The sequence below is a fragment of the Manis pentadactyla genome, chromosome 6 (genome assembly GCF_030020395.1).
Source record: "Manis pentadactyla isolate mManPen7 chromosome 6, mManPen7.hap1, whole genome shotgun sequence".
In the NCBI taxonomy this organism is placed as follows: Eukaryota; Metazoa; Chordata; class Mammalia; order Pholidota; family Manidae; genus Manis; species Manis pentadactyla.
Genome location: NC_080024.1, coordinates 121,998,069 through 122,024,635, shown reverse-complemented (window position 1 = coordinate 122,024,635; position 26,567 = coordinate 121,998,069). Strand labels below are relative to the sequence as shown.

General features: G+C 44.1%; 1 protein-coding gene across 8 annotated transcripts in view; it reads right to left on the bottom strand.

The window, feature by feature from the left end:
* Window positions 1-9,130: 9,130 nt before the first annotated feature.
* LAMA3 (laminin subunit alpha 3) overlaps window positions 9,131-26,567 on the bottom strand; it is a 242,243-nt gene continuing 224,806 nt past the window's right edge. For 7 of the 8 annotated variants that reach the window (XM_057504102.1, XM_057504098.1, XM_036905734.2 and 4 more), the window contains 8 exons: window positions 24,991-25,160; window positions 21,135-21,318; window positions 19,139-19,279; window positions 16,292-16,451; window positions 16,057-16,187; window positions 14,207-14,300; window positions 12,869-12,988; window positions 9,131-12,084 (listed from right to left, as the gene is read on the bottom strand). In XM_057504102.1, the coding sequence (XP_057360085.1) occupies window positions 11,939-12,084; window positions 12,869-12,988; window positions 14,207-14,300; window positions 16,057-16,187; window positions 16,292-16,451; window positions 19,139-19,279; window positions 21,135-21,318; window positions 24,991-25,160 (1,146 nt within the window). In that variant the 3' untranslated portion in view covers window positions 9,131-11,938. Of the gene's footprint in view, window positions 12,085-12,868; window positions 12,989-14,206; window positions 14,301-14,917; window positions 15,242-16,056; window positions 16,188-16,291; window positions 16,452-19,138; window positions 19,280-21,134; window positions 21,319-24,990; window positions 25,161-26,567 lie in introns of those variants that run through there. The other variant, XM_057504103.1, reaches the window with a different exon arrangement.

The following is a 26,567-nucleotide window of genomic DNA, read 5'->3' as shown; positions in this document are numbered from 1 at the left end:
CATAAGTCTTTTGAGAAAGGGATGTTTTAATCAGCAAGTGTGTGCCATGCTGTGTGCTTTCATGAAAACTGAAGTGCTGTGGAAAGTTCTGGTCCTTTGCCCTCTGAAACTTCCAATTCTCATTTTACCAAGGACTCAATGTAGTGTAAAATAAACCACACATTCAAAATGTATGGGGAATAAAACCTTCTGGCAGTGGGAAGGAACACTTTATATTCTGAGGTCACAGGCGTCTTCATGAGCAAAGGAGAGAAAATATTTCAGTAAATAGCATTCATCATCTCAGGACCCTGCCCTCTACTCTGGGAGAATAATTGTTCCTTGCCCTAGGATGATTAACAGAGATATTCCAACTCTGTCTCTGCCTTCCCCACCCAGGCAGGCAGCCGTTACGCTAGAATTCCTTTGTGAAACATTAAGTTATATTGCTTGACAAATAAGAAACTGGAAACAGGACACATCTGTTCCCCATCACACTGCTATGACCATTACCACTCCCGTGAAGAAAGCCGTTTCTGTTTTGGATTTCTCCGTTGAGGGCAGGGTGCTGGGAGGGATGGGGACTTGAGCTTTTACCTATTTAAACCCAAAAGTTTTGCCTGCGCTAAAGAAAGCAAACTTACGAGGTGGAGAAGGAGGGAGCAGCTGCTGGCTGGTATCTGCGGCTGAGGGTTGGGGGCTGCTCAGAGGACACAGGATGCTCCTCAAACCCTCAGAGCGCCGCCTTGCCCTCTTCTGGAAGTACGTTGTCCCGGGCTTGGTTTGGGCCTGAGGGTGTCACGTTCTGCAAACTGGTTGTGCATGTGGCCCAGCACCGGTTCGTAGGGCTGAATGATAAAACCGCCTGCTCTCTGAAGGTGGTTTGCAGAATCGCCCATCAGAGCCCGTCAGCTGACTGTGCGTTCCAGGTGGTGGGAATTAATCAGGCTCAAATGAGCCTGGAGCCTGCTGCGTCTCTAGAGTGGCCTTGCTGCAATGGCTACTCCCTGTCTTGAAGCCAGTGGGCAGATTGTGGCTAGGTTTATATTAAAACTCGTGGCATCAGGGGCTAAGGCTAATTTATAAAGATTTGAATGTTAAGTGGATATAGCTTTTTAGGAAGCAATTTGGCGACAGCTAACAACAAACATAAAAAATGTCCACATCCGAGGGGCGGAAGATGGCGGCGTGAGTAGAGCAGCGGAAATCTCCTCCCAAAACAACATATATCTATGAAAATATAACAAAGACAACCCTTCCTAGAATAAAGACCAGAGGACACAGGACAATATCCAGACCACATCCGCACCTGAGAGAACTCAGCGCCTCGCGAAGGAGGTAAGATACAAGCCCCTGCCCCGCAGGAGCCGAGCGCCCCTCCCCCCAGCTCCCGGCGGGAGAGGAGCAGGCAGAGTGGGAGGGAGACGGAGCCCAGGACTGCCGAACACCCAGCCCCAGCCATCCGGGCCAGAGTGCAGGGCGCTCGATACTAGGAAAACAGGGCAGCAAGAACAGTGAGCAGGCACTGGAGGCTGGGCGACAGAGGACATAAGAAAAGCGCGCGACCATTTTTTTTTGCTTTTTTGCTGTTTTGTTTTGGCGAGCGCTTTTTGGAAGTCTTAAAGGGATAGGGACCCCAATACTAGGGAAACAGGGCAGAAAGACCGGTGAGCAGAGGCCTGAGGCTGGCACCGGAGAATAAAGAAAAACGAACGACCACCTTTTTTTTTTTTTTTTTTTTAATTAAAAATTTTTTTTTTTTTTTTAATGAAAAAAATTTTTTTTCTTTTTTTTTGGTGGGCGTTGTTTTGTTTTGGCGGGTGCTTTTTGGAAGTCTTAAAGGGGCAGGGCGGGTCACTTAATCCAGAGGTAGGGAATCCGGGATCTCTGGGCACCCTAACCCCTGGGCTGCAGGGAGCAGGGAGGCCCCTTACGGAGATAAATAGCCTCCCAGCCGCTCCTGCTCCAACGCGACTCCACCATTTTGGAGTAGCTGCCCGAGCTAGGCCACGCCCACAGCAACAGCGGAGATTAACTCAATAGCAGCTAGGCAGGAAGCAGAAACCTTGTCTGCGTGCAGCTGCCCAGCACAAGCCACTAGAGGTCGCTGTTCTCCCAGGAGAGGAGGGCCACAAACCAACAAGAAAGGAAGTCCTTCCAGCCGTCACTCGTCCCAGCTCTGCAAACTATTCCTACCACCATGAAAAGGCAAAACTACAGGCAGACAAAGATCACAGAGACACCATAGAAGGAGACAGACCTAACCAGTCTTCCTGACAAAGAATTCAAAATAAGAATCATAAACATGCTGACAGAGATGCAGAGAAATACGCAAGAGAAATGGGATGAAGTCCGGAAGGAGATCACAGATGCCAGAAAGGAGATCGCAGAAATGAAACAAACTCTGGAAGGGTTTATAAGCAGGATGGATAGAATGCAAGAGGCCATTGATGGAATTGAAATCAGAGAACAGGAACGCATAGAAGCTGACATAGAGAGAGACAAAAGGATCTCCAGGAATGAAACAATATTAAGAGAACTGTGTGACCAATCCAAAAGGAACAATATCCGTATTATAGGGGTCCCAGAAGAAGAAGAGAGAGGAAAAGAGATGGAAAGTATCTTAGAAGAAATAATTGCTGAAAACTTCCCCACACTGGGGGAGGAAGTAATCGAACAGACCACGGAAATACACAGAACCCCCAACAGAAAGGATCCAAGAAGGGCAACACCAAGACACATAATAATTAAAATGGCAAAGATCAAGGACAAGGAAAGAGTGTTAAAGGCAGCTAGAGAGAAAAAGGTCACCTATAAAGGGAAACCCATCAGGCTAACGTCAGATTTCTCAACAGAAACCCTACAGGCCAGAAGAGAATTGCATGATATATTTAATACAATGAAACAGAAGGGCCTTGAACCAAGGATACTGTATCCAGCACGACTATCATTCAAATATGACGGTGGGATTAAACAATTCCCAGACAAACAAAAGCTGAGGGAATTTGCTTTCCACAAACCACCTCTACAGAACATCTTACAGGGACTGCTCTAGATGGGAGCACTCCTAGAAAGAGCACAGCACAAAACACCCAACATATGAAGAATTGAGGAGGAGGAACAAGAAGGGAGAGAAGAAAAGAATCTCCAGATAGTGTATATAACAGCTCAATAAGCGAGCTAAGTTAGGCAGTAAGATACTAAAGAGGCTAACCTTGAACCTTTGGTAACCACGAATTTAAAGCCTGCAATGGGAATAAGTACATATCTTTCAATAGTCACCCTAAATGTTAATGGATTGAATGCACCAATCAAAAGACACAGAGTAACAGAATGGATAAAAAAGCAAGACCCATCTATATGCTGCTTACAAGAAACTCACCTCAAACCCAAAGACATGTACAGACTAAAAGTCAAGGGATGGAAAAACATATTTCAAGCAAACAACAGTGAGAAGAAAGCAGGGGTTGCAGTACTAATATCAGACAAAATAGACTTCAAAACAAAGAAAGTAACAAGAGATAAAGAAGGACACTACATAATGATAAAGGGCTCAGTCAAACAAGAGGATATAACCATTCTAAATATATATGCACCCAACACAGGAGCACCAGCATATGTGAAACAAATACTAACAGAACTAAAGGGGGATATAGACTGCAATGCATTCATTCTAGGAGACTTCAACACACCACTCACCCCAAAGGATAGATCCACTGGGCAGAAAATAAGTAAGGACACGGAAGCACTGAACAACACAGTAGAGCAGATGGACCTAATAGACATCTATAGAACTCTACATCCAAAAGCAGCAGGATATACATTCTTCTCAAGTGCACATGGAACATTCTCCAGAATAGACCACATACTAGGCCACAAAAAGAGCCTCAGAAAATTCCAAAAGATTGAAATCCTACCAACCAACTTTTCAGACCACAAAGGCATAAAACTAGAAATAAACTGTACAAAGAAAGCAAAGAGGCTCACAAACACATGGAGGCTCAACAACACGCTCCTAAATAATCAATGGATCAATGACCAAATCAAAATGGAGATCCAGCAATATATGGAAACAAATGACAACAACAACACTAAGCCCCAACTTCTGTGGGACACAGCAAAAGCAGTCTTAAGAGGAAAGAATATAGCAATCCAAGCATATTTAAAAAAGGAAGAGCAATCCCAAATGAATGGTCTAATGTCACAATTATCGAAATTGGAAAAAGAAGAACAGATGAGGCCTAAGGTCAGCAGAAGGAGGGACATAATAAAGATCAGAGAAGAAATAAATAAAATTGAGAAGAATAAAACAATAGCAAAAATCAATGAAACCAAGAGCTGGTTCTTCGAGAAAATAAACAAAATAGATAAGCCTCTAGCCAGACTTATTAAGAAGAAAAGAGAGTCAACACAAATCAACAGTATCAGAAACGAGAAAGGAAAAATCACGACGGACCCCACGGAAATGCAAAGAATTATTGGAGAATACTATGAAAACCTATATGCTAACAAGCTGGGAAACCTAGGAGAAATGGACAACTTCCTAGAAAAATATAACCTTCCAAGATTGACCAGGAAGAAACAGAAAATCTAAACAGACCAATTACCAGCAACGAAATTGAAGAGGTAATCAAAAAACTACCAAAGAACAAAACCCCCGGGCCAGATGGATTTACCTCGGAATTTTATCAGACATACAGGGAAGACATAATACCCATTCTCCTTAAAGTTTTCCAAAAAATAGAGGAGGAGGGGATACTCCCAAACTCATTCTATGAAGCTAACATCACCCTAATACCAAAACCAGGCAAAGACCCCACCAAAAAAGAAAACTACAGACCAATATCCCCGATGAACGTAGATGCAAAAATACTCAACAAAATATTAGCAAACCGAATTCAAAAATACATCAAAAGGATCATACACCATGACCAAGTGGGATTCATCCCAGGGATGCAAGGATGGTACAACATTCGAAAGTCCATCAACATCATCCACCACATCAACAAAAAGAAAGACAAAAACCACATGATCATCTCCATAGATGCTGAAAAAGCATTTGACAAAGTTCAACATCCATTCATGTTAAAAACTCTCAGCAAAATGGGAATAGAAGGCAAGTACCTCAACATAATAAAGGCCATCTATGATAAACCCACAGCCAACATTATATTGAACAGCGAGAAGCTGAAAGCATTTCCTCTGAGATCGGGAACTAGACAGGGATGCCCACTCTCTCCACTGTTATTTAACATAGTACTGGAGGTCCTAGCCACGGCAATCAGACAAAATAAAGAAATACAAGGAATCCAGATTGGTAAAGAAGAAGTTAAACTGTCACTATTTGCAGATGACATGATACTGTACATAAAAAACCCTAAAGACTCCACCCCAAAACTACTAGAACTGATATCGGAATACAGCAAAGTTGCAGGATACAAAATCAACACACAGAAATCTGTGGCTTTCCTATATACTAACAATGAACCAACAGAGAGAGAAATCAGGAAAACAACTCCATTCACAATTGCATCAAAAAAAATAAAATACCTAGGAATAAACCTAACCAAAGAAGTGAAAGACTTATACTCTGAAAACTATAAGTCACTCTTAAGAGAAATTAAAGGGGACACTAACAGATGGAAACTCATCCCATGCTCATGGCTAGGAAGAATTAATATCGTCAAAATGGCCATCCTGCCCAAAGCAATATACAGATTTGATGCAATCCCTATGAAACTACCAGCAACATTCTTCAATGAACTGAAACAAATAATTAAAAAATTCATATGGAAACACCAAAGACCCCGAATAGCCAAAGCAATCCTGAGAAAGAAGAATAAAGTAGGGGGGATCTCACTCCCCAACTTCAAGCTCTACTATAAAGCCATAGTAATCAAGACAATTTGGTACTGGCACAAGAGCAGAGCCACAGACCAATGGAACAGACTAGAGAATCCAGACATTAACCCAGACATATATGGTCAATTAATATTTGATAAAGGAGCCATGGACATACAATGGCGAAATGACAGTCTCTTCAACAGGTGGTGCTGGCAAAACTGGACAGCTACATGTAGGAGAATGAAACTGGACCATTGTCTAACCCCATATACAAAAGTAAACTCAAAATGGATCAAAGACCTGAATGTAAGCCATGAAACCATTAAACTCTTGGAAGAAAACATAGGCGAAAACCTCTTAGACATAAACATGAGTGACCTCTTCTTGAACATATCTCCCCGGGCAAGGAAAACAACAGCAAAAATGAGTAAGTGGGACTATATTAAGCTGAAAAGCTTCTGTACAGCAAAAGACACCATCAATAGAACAAGAAGGATCCCTACAGTATGGGAGAATATATTTGAAAATGACACATCCGATAAAGGCTTGACGTCCAGAATATATAAGGAGCTCACACGCCTCAACAAACAAAAAACAAATAACCCAATTAAAAAATGGGCAGAGGAACTGAACAGACAGTTCTCCAAAAAAGAAATACAGATGGCCAACAGACACATGAAAAGATGCTCCACATCGCTAATTATCAGAGAAATGCAAATTAAAACTACAATGAGGTATCACCTCACACCAGTAAGGATGGCTGCCATCCAAAAGACAAACAACAACAAATGTTGGCGAGGCTGTGGAGAAAGGGGAACCCTCCTACACTGCTGGTGGGAATGTAAGTTAGTTCAACCATTGTGGAAAGCAGTATGGAGGTATATCAAAATGCTCAAAACAGACATACCATTTGACCCAGGAATTGCACTCCTAGGAATTTACCCTAAGAACGCAGCAATCAAGTTTGAGAAAGACAGATGCACCCCTATGTTTATTGCAGCACTATTTACAATAGCCAAGAATTGGAAGCAACCTAAATGTCCATCGATAGATGAATGGATAAAGAAGAGGTGGTACATATACACAATGGAATACTACTCAGCCATAAGAAAAGGGCAAATCCAATCATTTGCAGCAACATGGATGGAGCTGGAGGGTATTATGCTCAGTGAAACAAGCCAAGCGGAGAAAGAGAAATACCAAATGATTTCACTTATCTGTGGAATATAAGAACAAAGGAAAAACTGAAGGAACGAAACAGCAGCAGAATCACAGAACTCAAGAATGGACTAACAGGTACCAAAGGGAAAGGGACTGGGGAGGATGGGTGGGTAGGGAGGGATAAGGGGGGGAGAAGTAGGGGGGTATTAAGATTAACATGCATGGGGGGGTAGGAGAAAAGGGAGGGCTGTACAACACAGAGAAGGCAAGTAGTGATTCTACAACATTTTGCTATGCTGATGGACAGTGACTGTAAAGGGGTTTATAGGGGAGACCTGGTATAGGGGAGAGCCTAGTAAACATAATATTCGTCATGTAAGTGTAGATTAGTGATACCAAAAACAAAGCAAAAAAAAAAAAAAGGGCAGTTCCTGTGTGGTAACCTCCAACGAGTTCTACACAAGGGTATAAAGGGCATATAAAAGTGTAGGCAAAGGGTCTGTTTGTGTTTATACAGAGGATCAAAGCCTAATTGGGCTACCCCGAAAATGAACTAAGATACGATATGAAAAAGAACTTCCAACATCTGCACTCTCTGGAAGACTCATGCCAGAAGATGATCATCAAAAAACCCCAACAAAGATCCACGCACTGCTACAGCTGTAGATGCACTCATCCCACCAGTTCCTGGACTTGCCATGGGAATGAGGAAGGAGATATCTAAGCTGGCCTGTGCATACAGTAAAACAACAAATTTGACTGGATCTATACTGTTGGAACTCAACCAAGGATTTGGAGAAGTGCAAATTGTAGCGCTCCAAAATCTTACAACTACAGACTATTTACTGTTAAAAGAACATATGGCATGTGAACAGTCCCCAGGAATGGGTTGTTTTAATTTGTCTGATTTCTCTCAGACTGTTCTGTTTCTCTCTCTCTGTTTTAATTTGTCTGATTTCTCTCAGAAAGTTCAGTTGGACAATATCCACCATATCATAGATAAGTTTTCACAAATGCCTAAGGTGCCTTAATGGTTTTCTTGGTTTCACTGGAGATGGCTGGTAATTACAGATATGCTTTGGTTATGTAACTATACTCCTATTATGTTAATGTGTGTGCGCAATTTAAGTAGTAGCTTAAAACCTATATATGCTGAAGTTACTCTACAAGAAGATATGTCAAGGAAATAATCAATCTTCCCATGTTTTCTTCCGCCTGCTACTTCTATAGCTTTTCTTCTTCCTTCCTAATTACAACCCTTAAATAGAATTCGTGCCTCATATCAAATTTACCAAGTATCATAATTCTTCCAAGTGGTAAAGATACCTCAAGACAAATGCTGGGCATAGAAGTCACAGGGCATAAATATGCAAAGAAGTAAAAAGCTAACCTTTTCAAACAATAAGGCTTCCCTCTCACTTACCAACTTCACATTTCCCTGTATGGCCCCAGAAGATGACTGGTTAGCCAGAGACGGGTAAGATTCCTCAAGGGAGGAACAACCTAAGACAGGCACAGTCGCAGGGGGGCCATCAGGTGAGAAATTGGGGATCAACAGAGGTGAGGCTTAGAACCTCACCCCCCCGTTCTGAGAGAAATCTTCTGCATACGTGGATGCTTTATTGCCCTGGTCTAGCTTGGATTAACACATAGTCTACAGGCACACACCTGATCATCTACATTTGCTCTCTTACAACACTAAACTATGTTTTCTACCTTTATCTTGTATCTACCTACCACTTCAGCATTTTATTAAAAATAATAATAATAATAAAGAGAGAAATGTGGTATCCACATATAAATCAAGTATAAAAACCAAATGAGTATTCATATTTGAACTGACTGTTTAGAGTTCATAATGCATGAGCAAAACCGAAAGTTTCTGTGATGACTGCCCTTGTACTGTTCACTATGTAACTTATTCATTATGTAAGAATTTGTTCTCCATGTAAGAACTTGTTTGTTATGCCTCAGAAGATTGGAGACTGACGAAAATTAGGCTTGGGGTGGATTAATGATTGTGCATTGAGCATTGACTCCCCTATACAGAATTTTATTGTCGTTAACAACCATTTGATCAATAAATATGAGAGATGCCCTCACAAAAAAAAAAAAAAAAAAAAAATTGTCCACATCCTTTGACCTAGTAGTTTTACTTCTAAGAATTTATTCTGAGAAAATAAGTTTACATTCCATGACATATTCATTCTGGTGTTGTTCACAATTACAAAAAACTGAAACAACTCAGTGGTCTATCAATAACTGGAGGTTGGTTAAATACATTATAAATTTATCTGATGGGATGCTTTATATAGTCTAAGACCTGGGAAACTCAGCTTAGAGTTTTAAAAAACTGTATTAAAAATAATACATACAGTGTAATTGTGATTTTTGTAAGGAAATGATACATGTGCACTTAAAAAGAGTAACATACAGATTTCTGAGTGATGAGATTATGGGTGATTTTTATGTTTTTCTGCATATTCCATTTTTCTATAGTGAACATATATGCCATTTGTATTCAGTTAAACGTTATTTAGAAATTGTTCCACTCATATGCTGGCTTTAAGTCAGTACCCCTAAGACAGGCGTCTAGACTTTCTGGGGCTAGTGCTGATCTACCAGAGTTGGCATTAGTCAAAGGGAAACTGGGGAACTGGGAGAGAAGTGCATGTGGTTGGGAGCGGACAAGGTGGGGTTTGGGGGTTTTGCAGGGCAGCCTGCAGGGGAAGTAGGAGCAGAAGGGAGCTGAGTCAGCATTCTCTGTGGGGAAGTGAGGTGTCTTCCTCCTGTCTGGGAGGAAGGGGGTATTAGTGTGTTCTGCCCCCGGCCACTACCCTTAATGGGGTTGTGAGTGTGGCAAAAACTCAACAGCCCTGTACACTGTGGAATGAGGCGAGAAGTGCCCTGAGGGATGCAGCAGGAGGCGGCCCAGGACGGCACACAATTTGAGGCCTAGGCACCTGGTGCCCTCAAGTGTCTGTGACCCAGGGAGATGTGTCGGTTTTCTGACGATCCAGGCCTCACTGCCCGGGACCAAAATGAAACCAACTGTTGTGGCCTGGTCCAGTCAGTGGTCCTGACCAGTGGTCCTACTGCCCCTACTCAGCCCTTCACTCTGAGGTCAGCCAAGTCTGTGAGACTCTGAGCCAGGAAGAAGAGAGCAGCAGTAATATTGGTACAGCACTTTACAGTTTATAAATAATCTCCAGTTGAGGAGCTGCAAACATTCCTTTCAGAGAACACACTTCTACAGTCTAAGAAGAGCCATGCTGAGGGCTTTCTGTTTCAACTGTACTTCCTGTAATGACCCTGTGATTCTTGTAAACTTGTAATTTGTCACGTGTCTTAGAATATTCCAGAAGTTGGAGAGACAAAACATTACATCCCCTATTGCACAAGCCTTCTCAGAGAGTCACAGGAGATGTTGCTGGGATTATATTCAGCAAAGGCAGATGGGTAGCTGTTCTTCAAGCTGCTAGTGGAGGGAAAGCCAGTGGTATTAGTGAAGAATTAATTGCCCCTTATAATGAATCTAGGAAGTGCTAACAAATAATCAACACTAATGAATAACTTTGTAGATTCAGTTAGGTTGACACAAAGAACCTAGAAGAGAGAATCACCCACTGAGTACAGATTTGCCAAAGACAGATACAATGGATGCTCTTCATGCAGACTCAGCATCTGAGTGGTAATCACCTGGTGGAGTTTTCATTTGAAAATTCATGTTTTCAGAGCTCATGACTTAAGGTCACACAATTCAACCTGGAACCCAGCATGGAATCTCTAAAGCCCACCAGTCAGCTTCTGTTGAATCCTCCCTGTGATGGGGACCTATTAACTCTTAGGAGAACATTCCATGTCTGCATAGTTATGGCTGCGAGAAAGCCCATGGGACTGCAGTGCAGGGGGCATAAGAGAGCACTGAGTCAAGGGAAGATGGAGGGCATGCAGCTGTACGGGAACGATATAGCATTAATATACCCAAACTTTAGAATTATTTGTTAGTTTTCTTCTAATGAACAAACACTATGCAGGAGACCCAGAAATGCTCACATGGTCTTTGATGGGGAGAGTGGTGCTAGGTAACAACACTGGTCTGGTCCATGGTTGATTATTTTGTAGATAAAACTAGAAGCGATTCCTCTTTCCCACTGACTTCTGTTAATCTGCCAATCAAAACTTTAATTACAGTGTATAGCCGTCTCAGCTCCCCTACTAGATAGTTTCTGCCCTCAATGAATTGATAATCATAATTTAGACCTGGTTGGCAGCAGACTGAACACGGGAAGCCGAGTGAAATTATCAGTTCATGAATTCAATTTGTTATTTACTATTTTATGAATATTATGTATCTCCCCAATTGGACTGCATATTCCTTCAGGGCAGGCATTACTTCCTTTTACACCTGACTGTGGGTCCCACACCGAGCACACACAATACCTCACCAGTGTGTGCTCAGGAACTCTTTGCACTAAGTGGAATTGTACGTAGAGCACTGATCAAGTGCTGAACAATCAGTATGATTAATAATGACCATAGGTTTTAGGCTGATTTAAAGAGTATGCTGCATTTATTTAACCCCATAAATTAAAATCCCTTAACACATGTAAAATTTGCATGTTTTTAAAGTGCTGTAAAAGGTATTTATTTTTTTCAACAAGTGGAAAATAATGTTCTTTAAAAGATAAATTTTAGTGGAAAATGGTATCACCAAAAGCATAAAATAATTTGTTCTTCATCTTCAAGAAACGGGATTTTCATATAAAATACATACAGAGCACTGAATATGCCAAAATGACGGGTATATGTGGTTAGGATTCAAAATCAGATTTGCTATGAAACCGTCTGGATGGTATGTTAAGTCAAGAATGACCTCGAGTGGCGAGAGGAGGCTGTGCTGGGTTATCAGTGCTTTTGAAGGTGAATTTCCTCACTGTGTAATGCGTTTGAGTCAGTGGCTAGGGCAGCCATTCAGACTGACAGTCCCCTGTACTTCCATGGCATCAGAGACAGGGACAGGAATGTGGTTGACTTGAATATTTTTCAGGCAGCCAAAAAATGATTTCCACACAGGGAGCTTCAGGGTCTTCAAATTGGCTAAAACAGAAAAGAAGAGGCATTGAATGGGTACTACACACAGTCAAGTGAATGCACCCCATTTAAAAACTAGTCTTATTAGAGCTAAGATGAGCCAGGGTCTCAGGCTGCCCAGTTATCTCCTCCGCTAGGCAGGCACCCCGCACACCAGCTGCCGAGGTAAGCCAGCAACAAGGCTACTCTTCAAATTCTTCAAGAAGGAGATTCCACAGCCCAGATCAATAGATAACAGCTCTGAACTCTAGGGTTTTTAATGGGTCCTCGAAGACCTATACAATTAATAATCAGACTATTTGGAGGGACAAAAAACCAAGAATGACAAGGCTCTTTCCAGGCAAAATTTCAGTCTTGAACTTGACTCCATCTCAACCTGCCTGATTCTTCCATTCTGGTCCCACAAAGCTTCATAACTTGCCAGAAAAATTAAATGCCTGGAGAGGAGAGAACAGTTTTTCTGCTCCTTTTCTGATTCGTTGCTGATATCAGGCTTCTAGGTTAATGCAGCCATATATATATATATATATAGTTTATAAATTATAGACTTGGGACAAGAAGCAGTAACATAATGTGACCTGGGCTGCTGTGAACTGTGCCCATCGCTGGTGGCTGGGTTTCCCCCCATGTGCAGGACAAAAGGCCTCAAACAGCTTCAGTGTCTCTACCATCAGTCAATTGCTGCCCAGCTGGTAACCTATGGGCTGGGGCATCACACTTGTTGGGTTAAATGGAAAATTTAAGTGTTGACATGGGGCAATGTGGGTGTAGAAGTCAGGACAAGAGTTACCTGGGACACCTCCAATGTGTAGCGGCTCCCGCGTGCTGGCAGGCGGGAAGGGGCGTCGTCCAGCTGAGTAGCTGTTGTCTGCATCCAGTTCCAGGTGCAGGATGCGTTGTTTTATGGTGACTGGAGGGAAAGAAAGCTGGTCAGTCTGTCCCCTGTGGAGAGCCCTGCCCACTGCTTAATGTCTACACTAGCGGGCCACCATGGGCTTCTTTTTAACTCACTGCTGTCGGACCTGTGGGAGCACTGTTTGCAGGAATTCAGTCAACTTAGACAGAAATTCAACTGATTTCTCAAGACGATGAGGTGTTTAGGTGCTTCCACACATTCCAGAATTTAATCCTTACAGTGATCTGTCAGGAAGATACTGTCACTCCCATTTCTCAGGTAAGAGAGTCACTGTGGCCCTCACTGAGGGACTTGATGTCAGGTTACCCGTCCAGTTAGCTGGGATTCAAACCCTGGGCTCCTGTCTCCAGTGGTCACTTCACATGATCTCAGCTTCTTTCTAAGAAGACACTGACTACTGAAAACTGACTTCAAAGATGGCCACTTTTGAAACTCCAAATAAAATTCTTCCATGTTAACAATCATTAACTCATTGCAATGTAGTTTTCAAATAGCCAAGAAAAGACTACTTTTTTTTACAATAGATATTTTAGATAATGCAGGTTAATATATTGCCAAACTAATATCCACAAATTATTCTCAAAATAGCAGATTCAATTTGAGAAGCTTTGCCTGTTCTCTACCCAGTGGTTTGTCTAAATTGTTTGCATTTATATTAAATCACTGTTGGTAAAAAAAAAAAACACCCAACAATGAACTTTAACAATAGTACAAGCAAATACTTACTGAGCACTTACGACATATTAGACACTGCTAAGCCCTTTACATGCATTACCCTATTTACTTTTTACAGTCCTGGGACGTGCACACTATTTTTATCTCCATTGTGCAGATAAGGGAACTGAAGTTAAAGAGCAATTAAGTAGCTTGCCCAAGATCACACAGATTAGGGCTGGAACTGAGATTTGACCTCTGTTCTTTTTGGCTTCAGAGCCAAAATTTAAATCACAATATTATACTGCCTTAAAAACAAACATAGCTAATTGGTTTGCTGGGCTCAAAAAAATAAAATAATCTTAGTATGTCATGGTGGACTGGAGACAGCAGCTGTGAATTATGTAAATATAGCTGGGATTGAGAATGGGGATGTTCTTGTGTTAACCTGGTGGGCCCATGGATCAGGCACTAAAGGGTCAGAGCTTTGGAGATTCAAATCCAGAAGGAAAGCGAGACTATTTCAATGTATGAACAATAGGTTAGTAGACATCATACCTGTCACCGAGTGCCACTGTCCATCACACAGAGACCGTTTTGGTGTGACCGATGTCAAGATCCCACCTGCCTCACTGTCCACAGAGGCTGTGACCTGGAACACATATGCACTTTCCTATTTCATTGGAAGTGCAGGTGGAGCCAACTTCCCCTGCCATCTTCCCTTCCCCACTCTTGCTACCCTGATAGGCCAGCAGCACTGTAGAGGCAGGTCCCTGCTCCCACTAGCCGATCATACAGGGAGGGCATGGGGGTGGAGGGGGAGCAGGCAAAGCAGCTCCAAACCCAGGGCCCTGTCAGAAGCTGCTGCCCAGCAAGGATGCCTTCCCTGCCAATCTGAACCCAGCCTGCCCTGCCCTACTCAAAGGTTGCTCATTAGCATCCAAGACCCTTTTACCTATTAATATGTGATGGTGGCTCTGTATAGCTCTGTATAGGAAGACATTTCAAATTTGAAAGGCAAAAATGTTGGCTGAAGTCGACACCCTGATGCAAGGGCCAGCCAATTATAATAATTCCATGAATACGTGACTTACAGAGGGTTCTTGTTCGAGGAACTCAACAAGCTAAGTGACTGTGTTTGTACTGGGTACATATCAGGGTCAGGCACTCAACACGCTCTTGTGGAGAATCCCGAATTCTTGGGCCAGGATTCTCCAAGGGCTGAATCAAGGTGAGTGAAATGAGAGGATGAAAATAAGCACACTGATAAATAATTTATATTTAATTTGCATGTAGCTACACAGTACAGTCTCTTTTCAGGCAATTTGTGAGCTAAACAATGTCACTGCTGTCACGAAGGTCATCGGGTCTTGATTTTGTTGTCTGGGATGATTTCCTATTGAGAAGCTCTCACAGGAGACTCTTACCTCTCCCTTGAAAAGCCAGCCTTGTTTCAACTGCCAACAGGCAGAGAGCTGCTTGGCTTACCAAAGGCCTGCTCAGACTTACAGGCTGCAACTTAAATGAACAGTGTTCTAGGAGCTTTGACCATTTTTATTTCCTTCTGGGAGTTTCCCCCTCGTATTTAAGAAACTGTGGAAGGATGGAAGGGGAAGAAAACAGCCTATCAGTCTTTGTCTTGAGGACTTAGCTAAGAGAAGCTTCCTAAGAAAATGTGGTTTTAAAGAGATTTTTTGAAAAGGAAGGAGATATGACTGTGTTGTGAAAATAAGATGTTGGCCAGGCCTAAGGGCGACAGGAAGGGTGCAGCCACAGAACCAAATGCTGACGGAGCCCATGCAAAGCCAAAGGAAGCTGCAGGGAGACCCAGGGCCAGTGTGGCTGCAGAGACCAGAAAGGCTGCAGAGCTGTGTAGAGAGGAAAATGCGTGTGGTTCAGTGGCTGCAGGGCTGTGGGCATGGTATGCCAGGGTGTAGACGGCTGGTGAGGAAATCTATTCCATGCACTGTGGTACTGCCCTTGGGAGCAGAAGTAGAGATAGGATGAGAGTGAAGGGGAGGAGAGAAAATGAAATTGTATTGCATATTTGGCAGTTTCTCTTCTCTGGACAAAAGCCCTGAATTATAAGCATTATTATCCACATCTTAAGGAAATTTAGTTTCAAAGAGGCTAAGTAACTTCCCTAGGGCATATAACTAAGTGGTGCAGCTTGAATTCAGCCCAGCTTGTCTGAATTTTCCCAGTTTTAAAGATGAAGAACAGAAAACACACTAAGCAGACTACTTGCTAAAGTAAAGTGGTCAGTCAGTTCTGAAGCCAGGGCTCTTGCATGCATTGCTGTTGGGTTCCTCTCTCTACCAGGACTTCACTATGAAAGTCTCTGGAGATGTGATGTGGTTCTAATGCAAACCCATCTCCCGTTTCCAGGTCGTGGGACTACTACGCACCTTTCCTGCCTCCATATAAACATGTAAGTGCTTCCTGGGTTGACTTCCAATATGTATTAGCATTCCGGTGAGACTCCTTGGGCGAATGCTGAAAACAAGCTTAAATTCTGGCCCCAACAACACAGAGTTCACTTTCAAAGGAAAAAACAAACAAACAGTTAAAGCTCCATAATCCAAGGAAAAAGATGGAGTTCTTCAGAGTTAGGGACACAAACTCCTCCAGACTGCTCCTTACCTAGGGCAACATGACCTCCTTCTTGAGGAAAATAAATGCCTTTCTCCAAAGAGCCACCCAAACAGGGAGACACCCCAAAGCTTGCAGAAGGGGTTTGCAGGGGTCTCAAATCCAACTGGAAGTTCCTCAGGCACCCCACAAAGCTGTTTTGGGGGAGGCTCTGTAACCAAGCAGAGGAGAAAGCAAACTTTGTCACCCGCAACTCCCAGAAACACATGGGCAGCCAAGGTGAAAGGCAAGAGGAGAAGCATCCCTCCTGCTTCAAAAAGTCACGTGGGCCTGACTGTCCCATTTGGCTCCCTGCCCACACTGCCAAGAAAAGCCAAATACTAGATGTCCAGTGGGAGGTCGAAGCATGAGGGTGCCCCCCAACCCAGTGGTGTGCATGCAGACGGCAGGGCTGGGGGTTTGCTGGTTAGCACTGGAGCAGGAGGGGGACCTGAGCCTGGTCCGCACAGACAGAGCTGCAACGGGAAACTTCCACCTTACAGCTCACAGGTCTCTGCATCTCTTTGCAGGTACAGACCACTTCTGAGGGGTTCAGGAGCCCATGTGACTGCTAATGCACGGCAGCTGACTGAAGAAAGAGGCCAAAACATTCCCAAAATAACAAGGTGTAAAAATGCTCCCTATGTTCTTGGTTGGGTTCAGTACACTATCACCAAGGCACGAATGCCATGGAGTTAAAAAAAAAAAAAATTGAGTACACAGCATCAGCGGGCCTCCTGAAGCTGGCCTGGAATAGGGGCTCCTCACCAGGGACCCAGGGAGCGTGAATCTGGGGTTCTGTGATCCCTTAAATTATATGCCAGGTGCTCTCTGTATGTGTGTTCTCCTGAGGAGAGGGGCTGTAATTTTCAAGACAGTTAAAGAACCAATGAATAAAATCCCCAAATTCCCTTCTAGAATAAGTGTTTTAGAGCCCAGGACTCCTACAGAACAGATGCAAAAGATGATGATTTTAAGTGAATATGGTGATTTTAGAGATGCACGTGGTGTCAGTATCAACGATAAATTCCCAGTTGGGCTCCTCATGAACTTTTTAGTATCTTAAGATTTGCCATGTTCCACAGTGAAAAGCCTGTGTCTGCAACCAAGCTCAGAATCCCTCAGACAGGCCAGAATGTAGGCCTGGCTCCCCACAGGCCCACTGCGGGCCTGGGCATCTGGAGGCAGACTGTGCGAGCGGTTGCTGCCTGGCCTCCCATCCAAACGTCTGACCCTCAGGTTGAAACAAGGCTGCAGAAAGAACCTTGGTTAGTAAGACTGTTGTAAATGGGGTGCCATGGATTGTCCCAGATACTAGCATGCAGAGTGTGATTTATCCAGGTCAAAAGAATAACCAATGTATACCCTTCAATAGCTACCCCACCCTGTGATTTCTCTGAGAGGGAAATAAGTGCAGAGGCTACAGAAAAACAAATACTGACATTGAGGATCCTCCTTAGCAATTGGTATGCTACATGTATGTATTATATAATATATCACATATAAGATATAACATTGTATTATTATATATAGAGAGAGTTCATGGCCTGAGCTGTGGACAGAACTGTCTTACTTCACTCTGTAAAGGAAAAAGGCAAATCTGGGAGAAGAGACAGGTGGACACAGTCACCCCAAGTTACTTGGGTGCTAGTATTGCTACATGAGCAGAGAAGAGAAGGGAGAAGGCACACGCAGCTCAGCCTTGGGGCCACGGCCCCACTGGAGCCTTTGAGCTTGACAAATCCAGGTACACACCCCTCCTCCTTGGGGACAGATAGACAAGTGACTTTCCCTTTGCCCAAAGTTTCTCCAAGTTTGGTTCTTGAGAAAATGTTGTTTCAGACACTGAGTAACATTGAAACACATTCTGTTATTAAGTTGGTCCTTCTACAATTTGCTTTCTAACCTTCTGATTAGGGCAGGGGACCCAGTTTTGTTCTAGTATGTCTTTCATGCCTCTTATAATTACATAAGATATAACTGATCACTTGCCAAGCCCCTTTTCCTCCAAATGAAGAGAGTAGAAGCCATGCTCTCTAGCTAGGCTTTAAAAACACTATTTTGTTTTTTATGGTTATCTTCTATATATGGTAAAGGACACTGAGTCTTCATTTATAAGAGAGAGAGAAAAACATCCTTTAAAAGTACTTAAGAAGTGAATTGGTGAAGAGCAAACTATTAAGTAAATGTTTTGCTGGGATATGGCAAAGCTGGAAAGATGTCACAAATCACTCAAATTTAGAAAACATTATCTTAATCACAAATCTTCTTCAATAACCTAAAGCCTATGTTTTGCATTCCACGGAGAAGCCCGGGTTCACTCATGCAGGGCCCACGTCTCGAGCTTCACTGTAAAAATAAAGGGTTGGACACGGGGAGTGGGAACGGACCCCTTCTCTGTGGGCTTTGGGCATTAATTAGATATTTTAAAACATCACTTAAAGTATTTAGAGATTCTTGAATATCTTTTATAATTATAGTGATTATATATCAAAAAATTTTTAAATATTGAAATGTAATTGACATAGCACATTATATTAATTTCAGGTCTACAACATAGTGATTCGATATTTGTATATACCGTAAAATGATCACCACCAACATCTGGTTAATACCCTTCCCCTCACATAGTATGTAACTATGTGGAATTTTTTTTTCTTGTGTTGGGAACTTTTCAGATTGACTCTCTTAGCAACTTTCAAATATGCAATATGGTATTATTAACTCTACTCACCATGCGATTTATTACATCCCCAGTACTTATTATTTTACAACTGGAAGTTTGTTCCTTTGACACCTCAGTGATTCTATCATAAGGTGAATTTCTTTTACGTAACGCTCTGAAAGATAACAACTCACCTTGGGTTTCCCTGATGGAGCCGATCCCAGGTAAACCAGAGCCCGGAGGCTCACCATGGAATTTCCAGGCCAGCTTGCCTCCTGTGCCCTCAGACCATCCACAACCAACCGCCCCTTTTCTCCGTCTTGCCCGAACACCACCTGAAGAGTAAAGAAAATAAGCTAATCATACTTTTACTTTTGACAATTTTTTATTAGTGGTCACAGGACATTTAAAAAAAAAACATTTTTCTGTTCCCTCAGATATCTTAAAAAAATCAGAGGCTTTTCTCCCAAGTATTGCCATCATCATCAACATTTTGTGAGATTATGTTAGATATGGACTAGAGTGAGCTAAAAAAGTAAGCTGAAAAACAGTTGCTCGAAGTGAATAAAAAGATGTAGTCGGTCTGGAAACTTACACAAAGGATAAAGAACTGAAGCGCCAAAGGAACCTAAGCACACACTCATGCAACAAAGCGACTGGAGCAGCTGCGCGCAGCCAAGGAGTGCTGGGCTGCGGGGATCACACCCTCCCTTAAGCAGGGCTCCTGGAGCAGGTGGCCAGGGGCTACATCTCTTCTAACAAGGGAACTACAAGTCAGGAACTTTTCTTTGCTAAAAGTCAGGAGCTCTGGGCTCTAGTGTGGACTCTGCCATCTCATGGCTATGAGGCTATTCACTAATGACTCCCTTTCCACACCTGTGACTTCTGGCCTCCACGGCTACTGACAAGTGGGATGAATGTCTGATAGGCAACTCAACCCTAGGATGTCCACACAGAAGTCCTGCTCTTCCTCAGCTCTAAACGACTCCCTCCTGGCCACATCCACCTCCTCCGCATGCTCTGCTTCTCAGTAAAAGCCCCACTAGGGACCCCGTTGCTGGGCCCAGATCACAGGACTCGCAGACTCCTTCTCTCACACTCCCCCTGTGGTCCATCAGCAAGGCCTCTTCGCTCTGCTTTCAGTACACATCCTGGACAGTCTGCACCCCTCCACCTCCATCACGGTTTCTAGAAGCAAAGGCACAGGCTCCATCTGGCCTTCCTACTTCTACTCTTAACCCCTTTTAGTCTCTTCAGCTAAACAGTTTTGAAAATATAAATCTGCTCATATAATGCTCCTTTTTTAGTTTAAGATTCTCCAATGCTTAGACTAGACTCCAAACTCCTCATTTTGGCTTTCAAAGCTTAAATGGTCTGGGCCCTGTCTCTCTCTTGAATCCCATTTCTTACCCTTTCTGTCTGTCCACTCAGCTCATGCCTGCCTCAGGGGCTTTGTGCTTGCTGTTGCCTCTGCCTGGAACACCCTTTCTATAACTTCAGATGACTGTCTCCTCCTGGGAGAGGCCATCCTTCCCCACCCTATCTAGGAATTTCTTGCTAGGCCACCCCCTTACTTGCTTTAGTGTTTTCCCAAAGCACTTACCAGTATCTGACACTATATTGGGGATTTTTGTTTATGTGCTCCAGGATGGCAGCACATTAAATATTTGTTGAATGACTAAATGAGTACAACTTGTCAAGTCACCTAAGTTTTCTGAGTTCTGGTTCCCTCATCAGGAAAAAAAAAGGAAAAAAGGTCCCTTCTTGCCTTAGCTGTATTTCTTTAAGTCTCAGATGCCTTTAGGCCCGAGCTGAGATGCTAGGATTGTGGCTCTTTAAGCTTGTGCTATGCAGAATGCACTCCAGGCTCAGAGAGGGGCCTGGACACCTGGAAATTGTCCTGAAGGACAGAAACGGTCCCAGGCAGGAGCCAGTAAGGGGAGGCAGCAGAGAGAGTGTGGAGGGGGCTGAAGCAGCAGCGAGGGAAGCCCACCCTGGCATTTGGGATGCTACCCAGGCAGGGCGTGTACAGCCATTTCTGGTACTGGGCTGCTGGGGGCTCAGGGCCTCCAGCCACATGAGCTCACCCAGGTTGCGCCTTCCTGCCTGGAAGAAGCTGGGCCTGCTGTCTTTGCTACTCGCCAGCGAGCTGTGCACCAAAGGGGGCTCCGAGGAGCCCGGCTCTCTTACCGTGTGCCACTTCCCGTCGCTGCACTTCTCTTTGCTTTTGAGCCTCAGCTTTTTCCCTTCTGCCCGCAAAGCAAAGACCAGACGCCCCTTCGAAAGATAAAGAGCCATAAAGGTGTTCTTGGTGCCTGTGTAAAACACGAGCCCTCGGGAGGATGTTGTCTGTATGTCCACAGCAAACTGTGACCTGTGGTGGAAAATTGGCAAAGAAGGAAAATAAAGCTTTTTAGGATTTTTTCTGAATCTCTGAAGCTGGGAGAGGGGGTAAGGGGCAGGAACTCAAACCCCCATTATACAAAGGAATAAACTAAGGCATGCACTGATTAAGTGACCTGTCTCTTTGGGAAATTTTAAAAAGTCATTATACTTCAGCTGCTAAAATTTTCTTGTGTAGTTTTCTTACTGTCTTGGGGGATAATGAGGAAGTTCTGTGGCAAACTTAGCTAAGGGTATAAGCCCCAGCACATGGTAAGAAAGAAGATGCCTTACTTAAAAAAAAAAATTTACATTTAAAAAATTTTTGGTAAAATATTCATACAAAATTTACCATCTTAACCATTTTAGAGCATATGGGTCAGTGGTATTAAGTATATTCACATTTTTGTGCAGCCAATCTCCAGAACTCTTGTCATTTTTAACACCAAAACTCTGTACCCATTAAACAACAGCTTCCCATTCCCCCCTGGCAGCCACCATTCCATTTTCTGTCTCAATGAATTTGACGACTCTAGGTCCCTCATGTCACTGGAATCATACAGTATTTGTCCTTTGGTGGCTGGCTGCTGTTTAGCAGCCTGCACCTTTTAAACCTCATGAATATACATTCTATTTGGTATACATGCAAGGAGAGGGAAGTTGTGAGGAGGAGGGGACAATTTCAATGACAAGGATTTGATTTAAGCATTGGGAAAGGATTTTCTTTCTCTAAGACATATTCAACACAGAGGCATGGATTTGCCTTCTCCCACGAATCTTTATGTTTCTCAGACCTTAACACTTCAGCTTTGATGGAACGGGAATTAAGCAAGCATCGTGCAGTAAAAGCAGAGAATAAAAGTTAATACCCCTTTGCATGATGGTTACATATCATATGAACATCTGGCTAAGGAAGCTTTACTTTCTATGAAAACTCACATCCAGCCATCCACCCATTTATTAATTCATTCAACAAATATGCAATGAATGTGGAGTGTGTAGGAGGTGCTGTGGCCGGCACTGGGAGTGAGCAGACGGGCCTCCTATACCTTGAGTTGTTTACGGAGCACTGAGCACCAGGAGGGGGATCAAAGCACCTGTGACAAGGGGTAGGAGACACACGTGTCAGCAGGCTGTCATCACCCCTTCCTGCACTTTCTGGCTCCGTCCTTCACAACCACGTCCCACATCCCTATAGGCAGAAGGCAGGAACTGGATCTATCCTGCTTAGAGCTTAAAGTAACCCCAGTGCCTAGTACCAAAAATAGTTACTGAACTGAATTAAATGATAAATAATGGAAACTTTGGAAGCTGACTTGGGAAGTGGAAAAGAAAGTACGCAGTTACTTCTCTTTGCTTTTTAATACTGTGAGGCTGAGCAAACACTGAGATGCACTCTACTTCTTTACATTAGCAAGTTTCCTTGAGGGTAACACTCTTCAGGATGAATAGTAATCCTTACTTCTTAAATCAAACCAACCAGATGGTGACACTGCTCAGTATTTCTCTTGGCATATCTGTGTGTCAGTGCGGGGGTTGGAGAGCGAGGGTTAGCCAATTTAAGGAGGATATTAGAACCTGCTACAGAATTAAAGTACTTTACATATGTGAGCTTGGTTAACAGACTTGACATTTGCTTTCCAGAATTATTTCTTAAAGCAACTTTCTTGAGGAAAAGACTAACTCCCAAAAAAGACAGTTATGAATTCAAATCCCAGCATATAATACTGTGGCTACAACTCTTCCTGGCTGGAGGACACGAAGGTAAGGCTAAGAGAGAGCCAAGTAGTTGTATACATCCACCAAAAGGTTACAATTGTAGTACAGTGTTTTAAGGGAGAGATAAAAAATTGCTAGAACATAAATTAGAATGAGAATTATAGAGTAGTCCAAATCTTGCAGCATCCTGAAAATATACTCTAACTGCTACAGTATTGGTGACTAAAGTAAGGTAAAAGTTATATTTACTAATGATTATTTTTCTTCCTTTCCCTTTAGAAATGTTCCTTTTTTCCTTTATTGCATATCTTCTTGTTGGATGGGAAGGTGCTAGGGTTGGCTCATCAGAAATGGCCAGGTAACTCACCATGGAGAAGGTGCTGAGAGAAGGTGTGGGAGAGAAAGGGGCTTGGGAGGGAGAGGGTGGAGAGGCTGCAGGGCAGAGGCAGGAGGGAGGGGAAGCGGGGAGAGGGCAAGTCCCCAGGCACATTTTTGGCAAAGCAGGGATCCCGAGCCTTTCCACGGGGCAAGCGGAGCTGCTGCCACAGGCGTCCTCCTGCAGAGCTCCACCTGCCCCCTTTCTGGCCTTTGCATCTCCCTGTCAATCAGCACTCGGCTGACTCAGTGGGCCTCCAAAGAACAGCTCTTTACAAGCTGTTACCTCGCCTCCCTGCAAGCTAAGCATTATCAAGCTCATTTAACTGCTGAGAAAAGCGAGCTTCAGAGAGATGTAGCAATTTGTGAAAACAGGTGAGACAGGCAAAGTTATGTCACGTTTAAGGAGAGAAAGCTGAGGCTGAGAAAAGTTAAACGACACAGTCTGTGGTGGCCACAGAGTTCCACTCAATGGTCCCTTCAAGAGAACCTGCTATGGGGGCACAGTGGGTGGCAGCCCCCAGCTGTCACACCCTTGGTTCTGCAGTAGCACACGGGTGACTTCTAGGCAAGGACCGAGCTCAGCAGCAGAACTGGAGCTGGGCCACTTACACCTAACCCTGGACTCTTCCAGGGGGGACTGTGTCTTCAGGTGCCCCACCACCGCCCCCTGCCAACCCACCTGCTGGACCTTCTCAGAGCTACCCTGGGGTCTGAGGCTCTTCCTACCAGCTCCCCCTGCCTCCCATCTCCTTTCACCAGGGCAGACCCTGTCTCAGCTGCAGGCTCTCCCTGCCAGCTCCTACTCCCTCAGCATCTCACAGCAACAATAAAACTCCTGCACGTCTAATTCCAACTTGACACCTGCATCCCTAAGAAACTGAACTGGTATTTGGCCTGAGGTCACACAGCCAACAAGTGGCTAAAGGGGGACTAAAAGCCAGGTCCTCAAACCAGGCCTTTTTGACCCCTGGGTAATTCTGCTTTGTAAGTAGGTAACAAAAGAATTTTTGGCACCTTTTAATTTATGTCTCCTTCAAATCACATGAAAATGACACACCTTGTTTATCTACTTTTTTCTAACATAATTAATGTCTCTGCTCATTCTCTCCTCCCCATGAGGGGGGACTTGTTAGCAAAATTCTGTTAACAAAAATTCTAAAAGTATTCTCTAAAAATGATCTATCTGGCATTGAGTCTACCTATAAGATTATTTTCTTCTGACTACAGAATGCAATAGAAGAAAGGTTATTTATCATAGAAATAAACAGCAGCTTTACAAGGATGTATCAGGCTTATTTTTGGAACACCGTCAGTTCTAAATCAGAGCTGAGCTGATTGTTCCAGCCTCTCAGCAGCCCACGGCCCGGGTGCCTTCCTGCTGTCGGCAAGGAGCCACTGGGGAAGTCATGCTCTGTGGCCTGTGCAGGCCAGCATGGCTTTTAGTAAAAGTGGTAGTGCCACATGCGTTAGTGACAGGTGCGTGGTGTCACACCAGCCAGCCTGCCCTCGGGTGGAACAGGACAGGCGGGTTCTAAGTTGGGGTGGGGGCAGGGAGATTAAACATTACCTGGGTCTCAGCAACTCCTGGGGAAGTGTGAATAGCATGTGGCTGGTGGGACTGTCGCCAAACCTAAGAGCCCCGTGACTGGCCTGGACCCAGGGAGATGGTGGGCAAGACTGAGCACCCGGCCACACCTCCACGCTCCTCCGGGAGGCCGCTGGTGTGTCTTGCAATGGCTGCATGGGAGAGAAGCACAAAATTAGGACCACTAATTATAGGGGAAAGAGTGAAGAATGCTTATCTTGCTAAGTGTCTTGCTCAATTTTCACTTTTGATCCTAAGAGAGGAATTCAGTCAAGATGAATTCATCCTTGGGGAGGATGCGTGTTATTCATATATCACGCTTGTCTAGTCTCTTTCATGACAGCTGCTGCACCAGAGACCAGTGGCTGTCCAGGGCCCCTCCCGTGACGGAGCTACAGAAGAAGCTGTGTCCCTGCAGAGAGCCAGCACTGGCCAGCAGCACCAAGGCCCACACGTGCAGATGGTGTGACTCGGAGCCACCGACCTGCCACCTCCCCTCGGAGCCATTCCCTTGGGCTTTTGCAGCCGGGCAATGCAAGGACCTAGAGAGTAGGAAACAGAAGTGGGGTGGTGGACCTCGGCCTGTCCCCACTTCCATCAGGGTTAGCCCATTCACAGTCTGCCCTGAGTTTTGAATATGACTGAGTTTTAATGCAGAAAAAAAACCATAATAAATACCAAGTATGACTAAAAAGTTGTTGTTAGAAGGTGAGATTCCCTAGGCCTTCCCTGCTTTTTTTCTGTTGCAGAGCCTGGATTTTAAGGGTAAGTCCAAGCCTCTCCCATGGTGCTCAAAGCTAACCTGGGATTCTGTGCCTCGAAGCAAAGGGCGGGATTCGCTGTACTAGGGATTGGGTCAGGAGTGAACACGTGAGCCCCTCCTTGCCAATGAACCTTGAGAACCAGGGGTGGGACCTCTGAGGCTCCTTTTCCAACTAAGCTGCTGGGCGGTGTGGGTGAGGCTACAAGCCTGGAAACGCTCAGATGGGAGCTCAGACGCCTACAGGAAGCAGGGCCCAGTCCTGATGAGTCCCACCTATTTCCAACTGTCTATTTTGGGACATTATCAATCCTCTTATTGTCGAAGCCATTTTGCAGTGGTTTTCTGGAGCTAGCAGCTAAAGGCTTCCCAACAAATCCAAATTCCTTCAAGATCAGGTTTCCCTCCCCAGCCCGATTAATGGATAGGGTGCTCTGAATACAAACATGACGGCAGTTATTTAAAACATTCCAGGTTTGCACATTGGTGAGTGGAGATGTTCAGCCACACCCACTGGAAAGTTAAATGGACTGCTTAGAACCCAGCTGAACCTGGACCCTACTGGAGCTTCCTGCATAGGGCTCAGAGCGCTGGGGCCTCCCTGCCCCCCGAAAGATTCTTCTCTCTGTGTCAGTAGCAGTAAATTAAGAAGAGCAGTGTTCACCGCTGCCCTTTGCCACCAACTTTTCCTTAGTTCTCTTAGTGGCACTTGTGTCTTCCAAAGCAGCGGGGCCCCATGCCTGGTCACCACGGACACCCGCCTCCCTTGCCTCTTCTATGCATTTAGTTCCCATGTCCT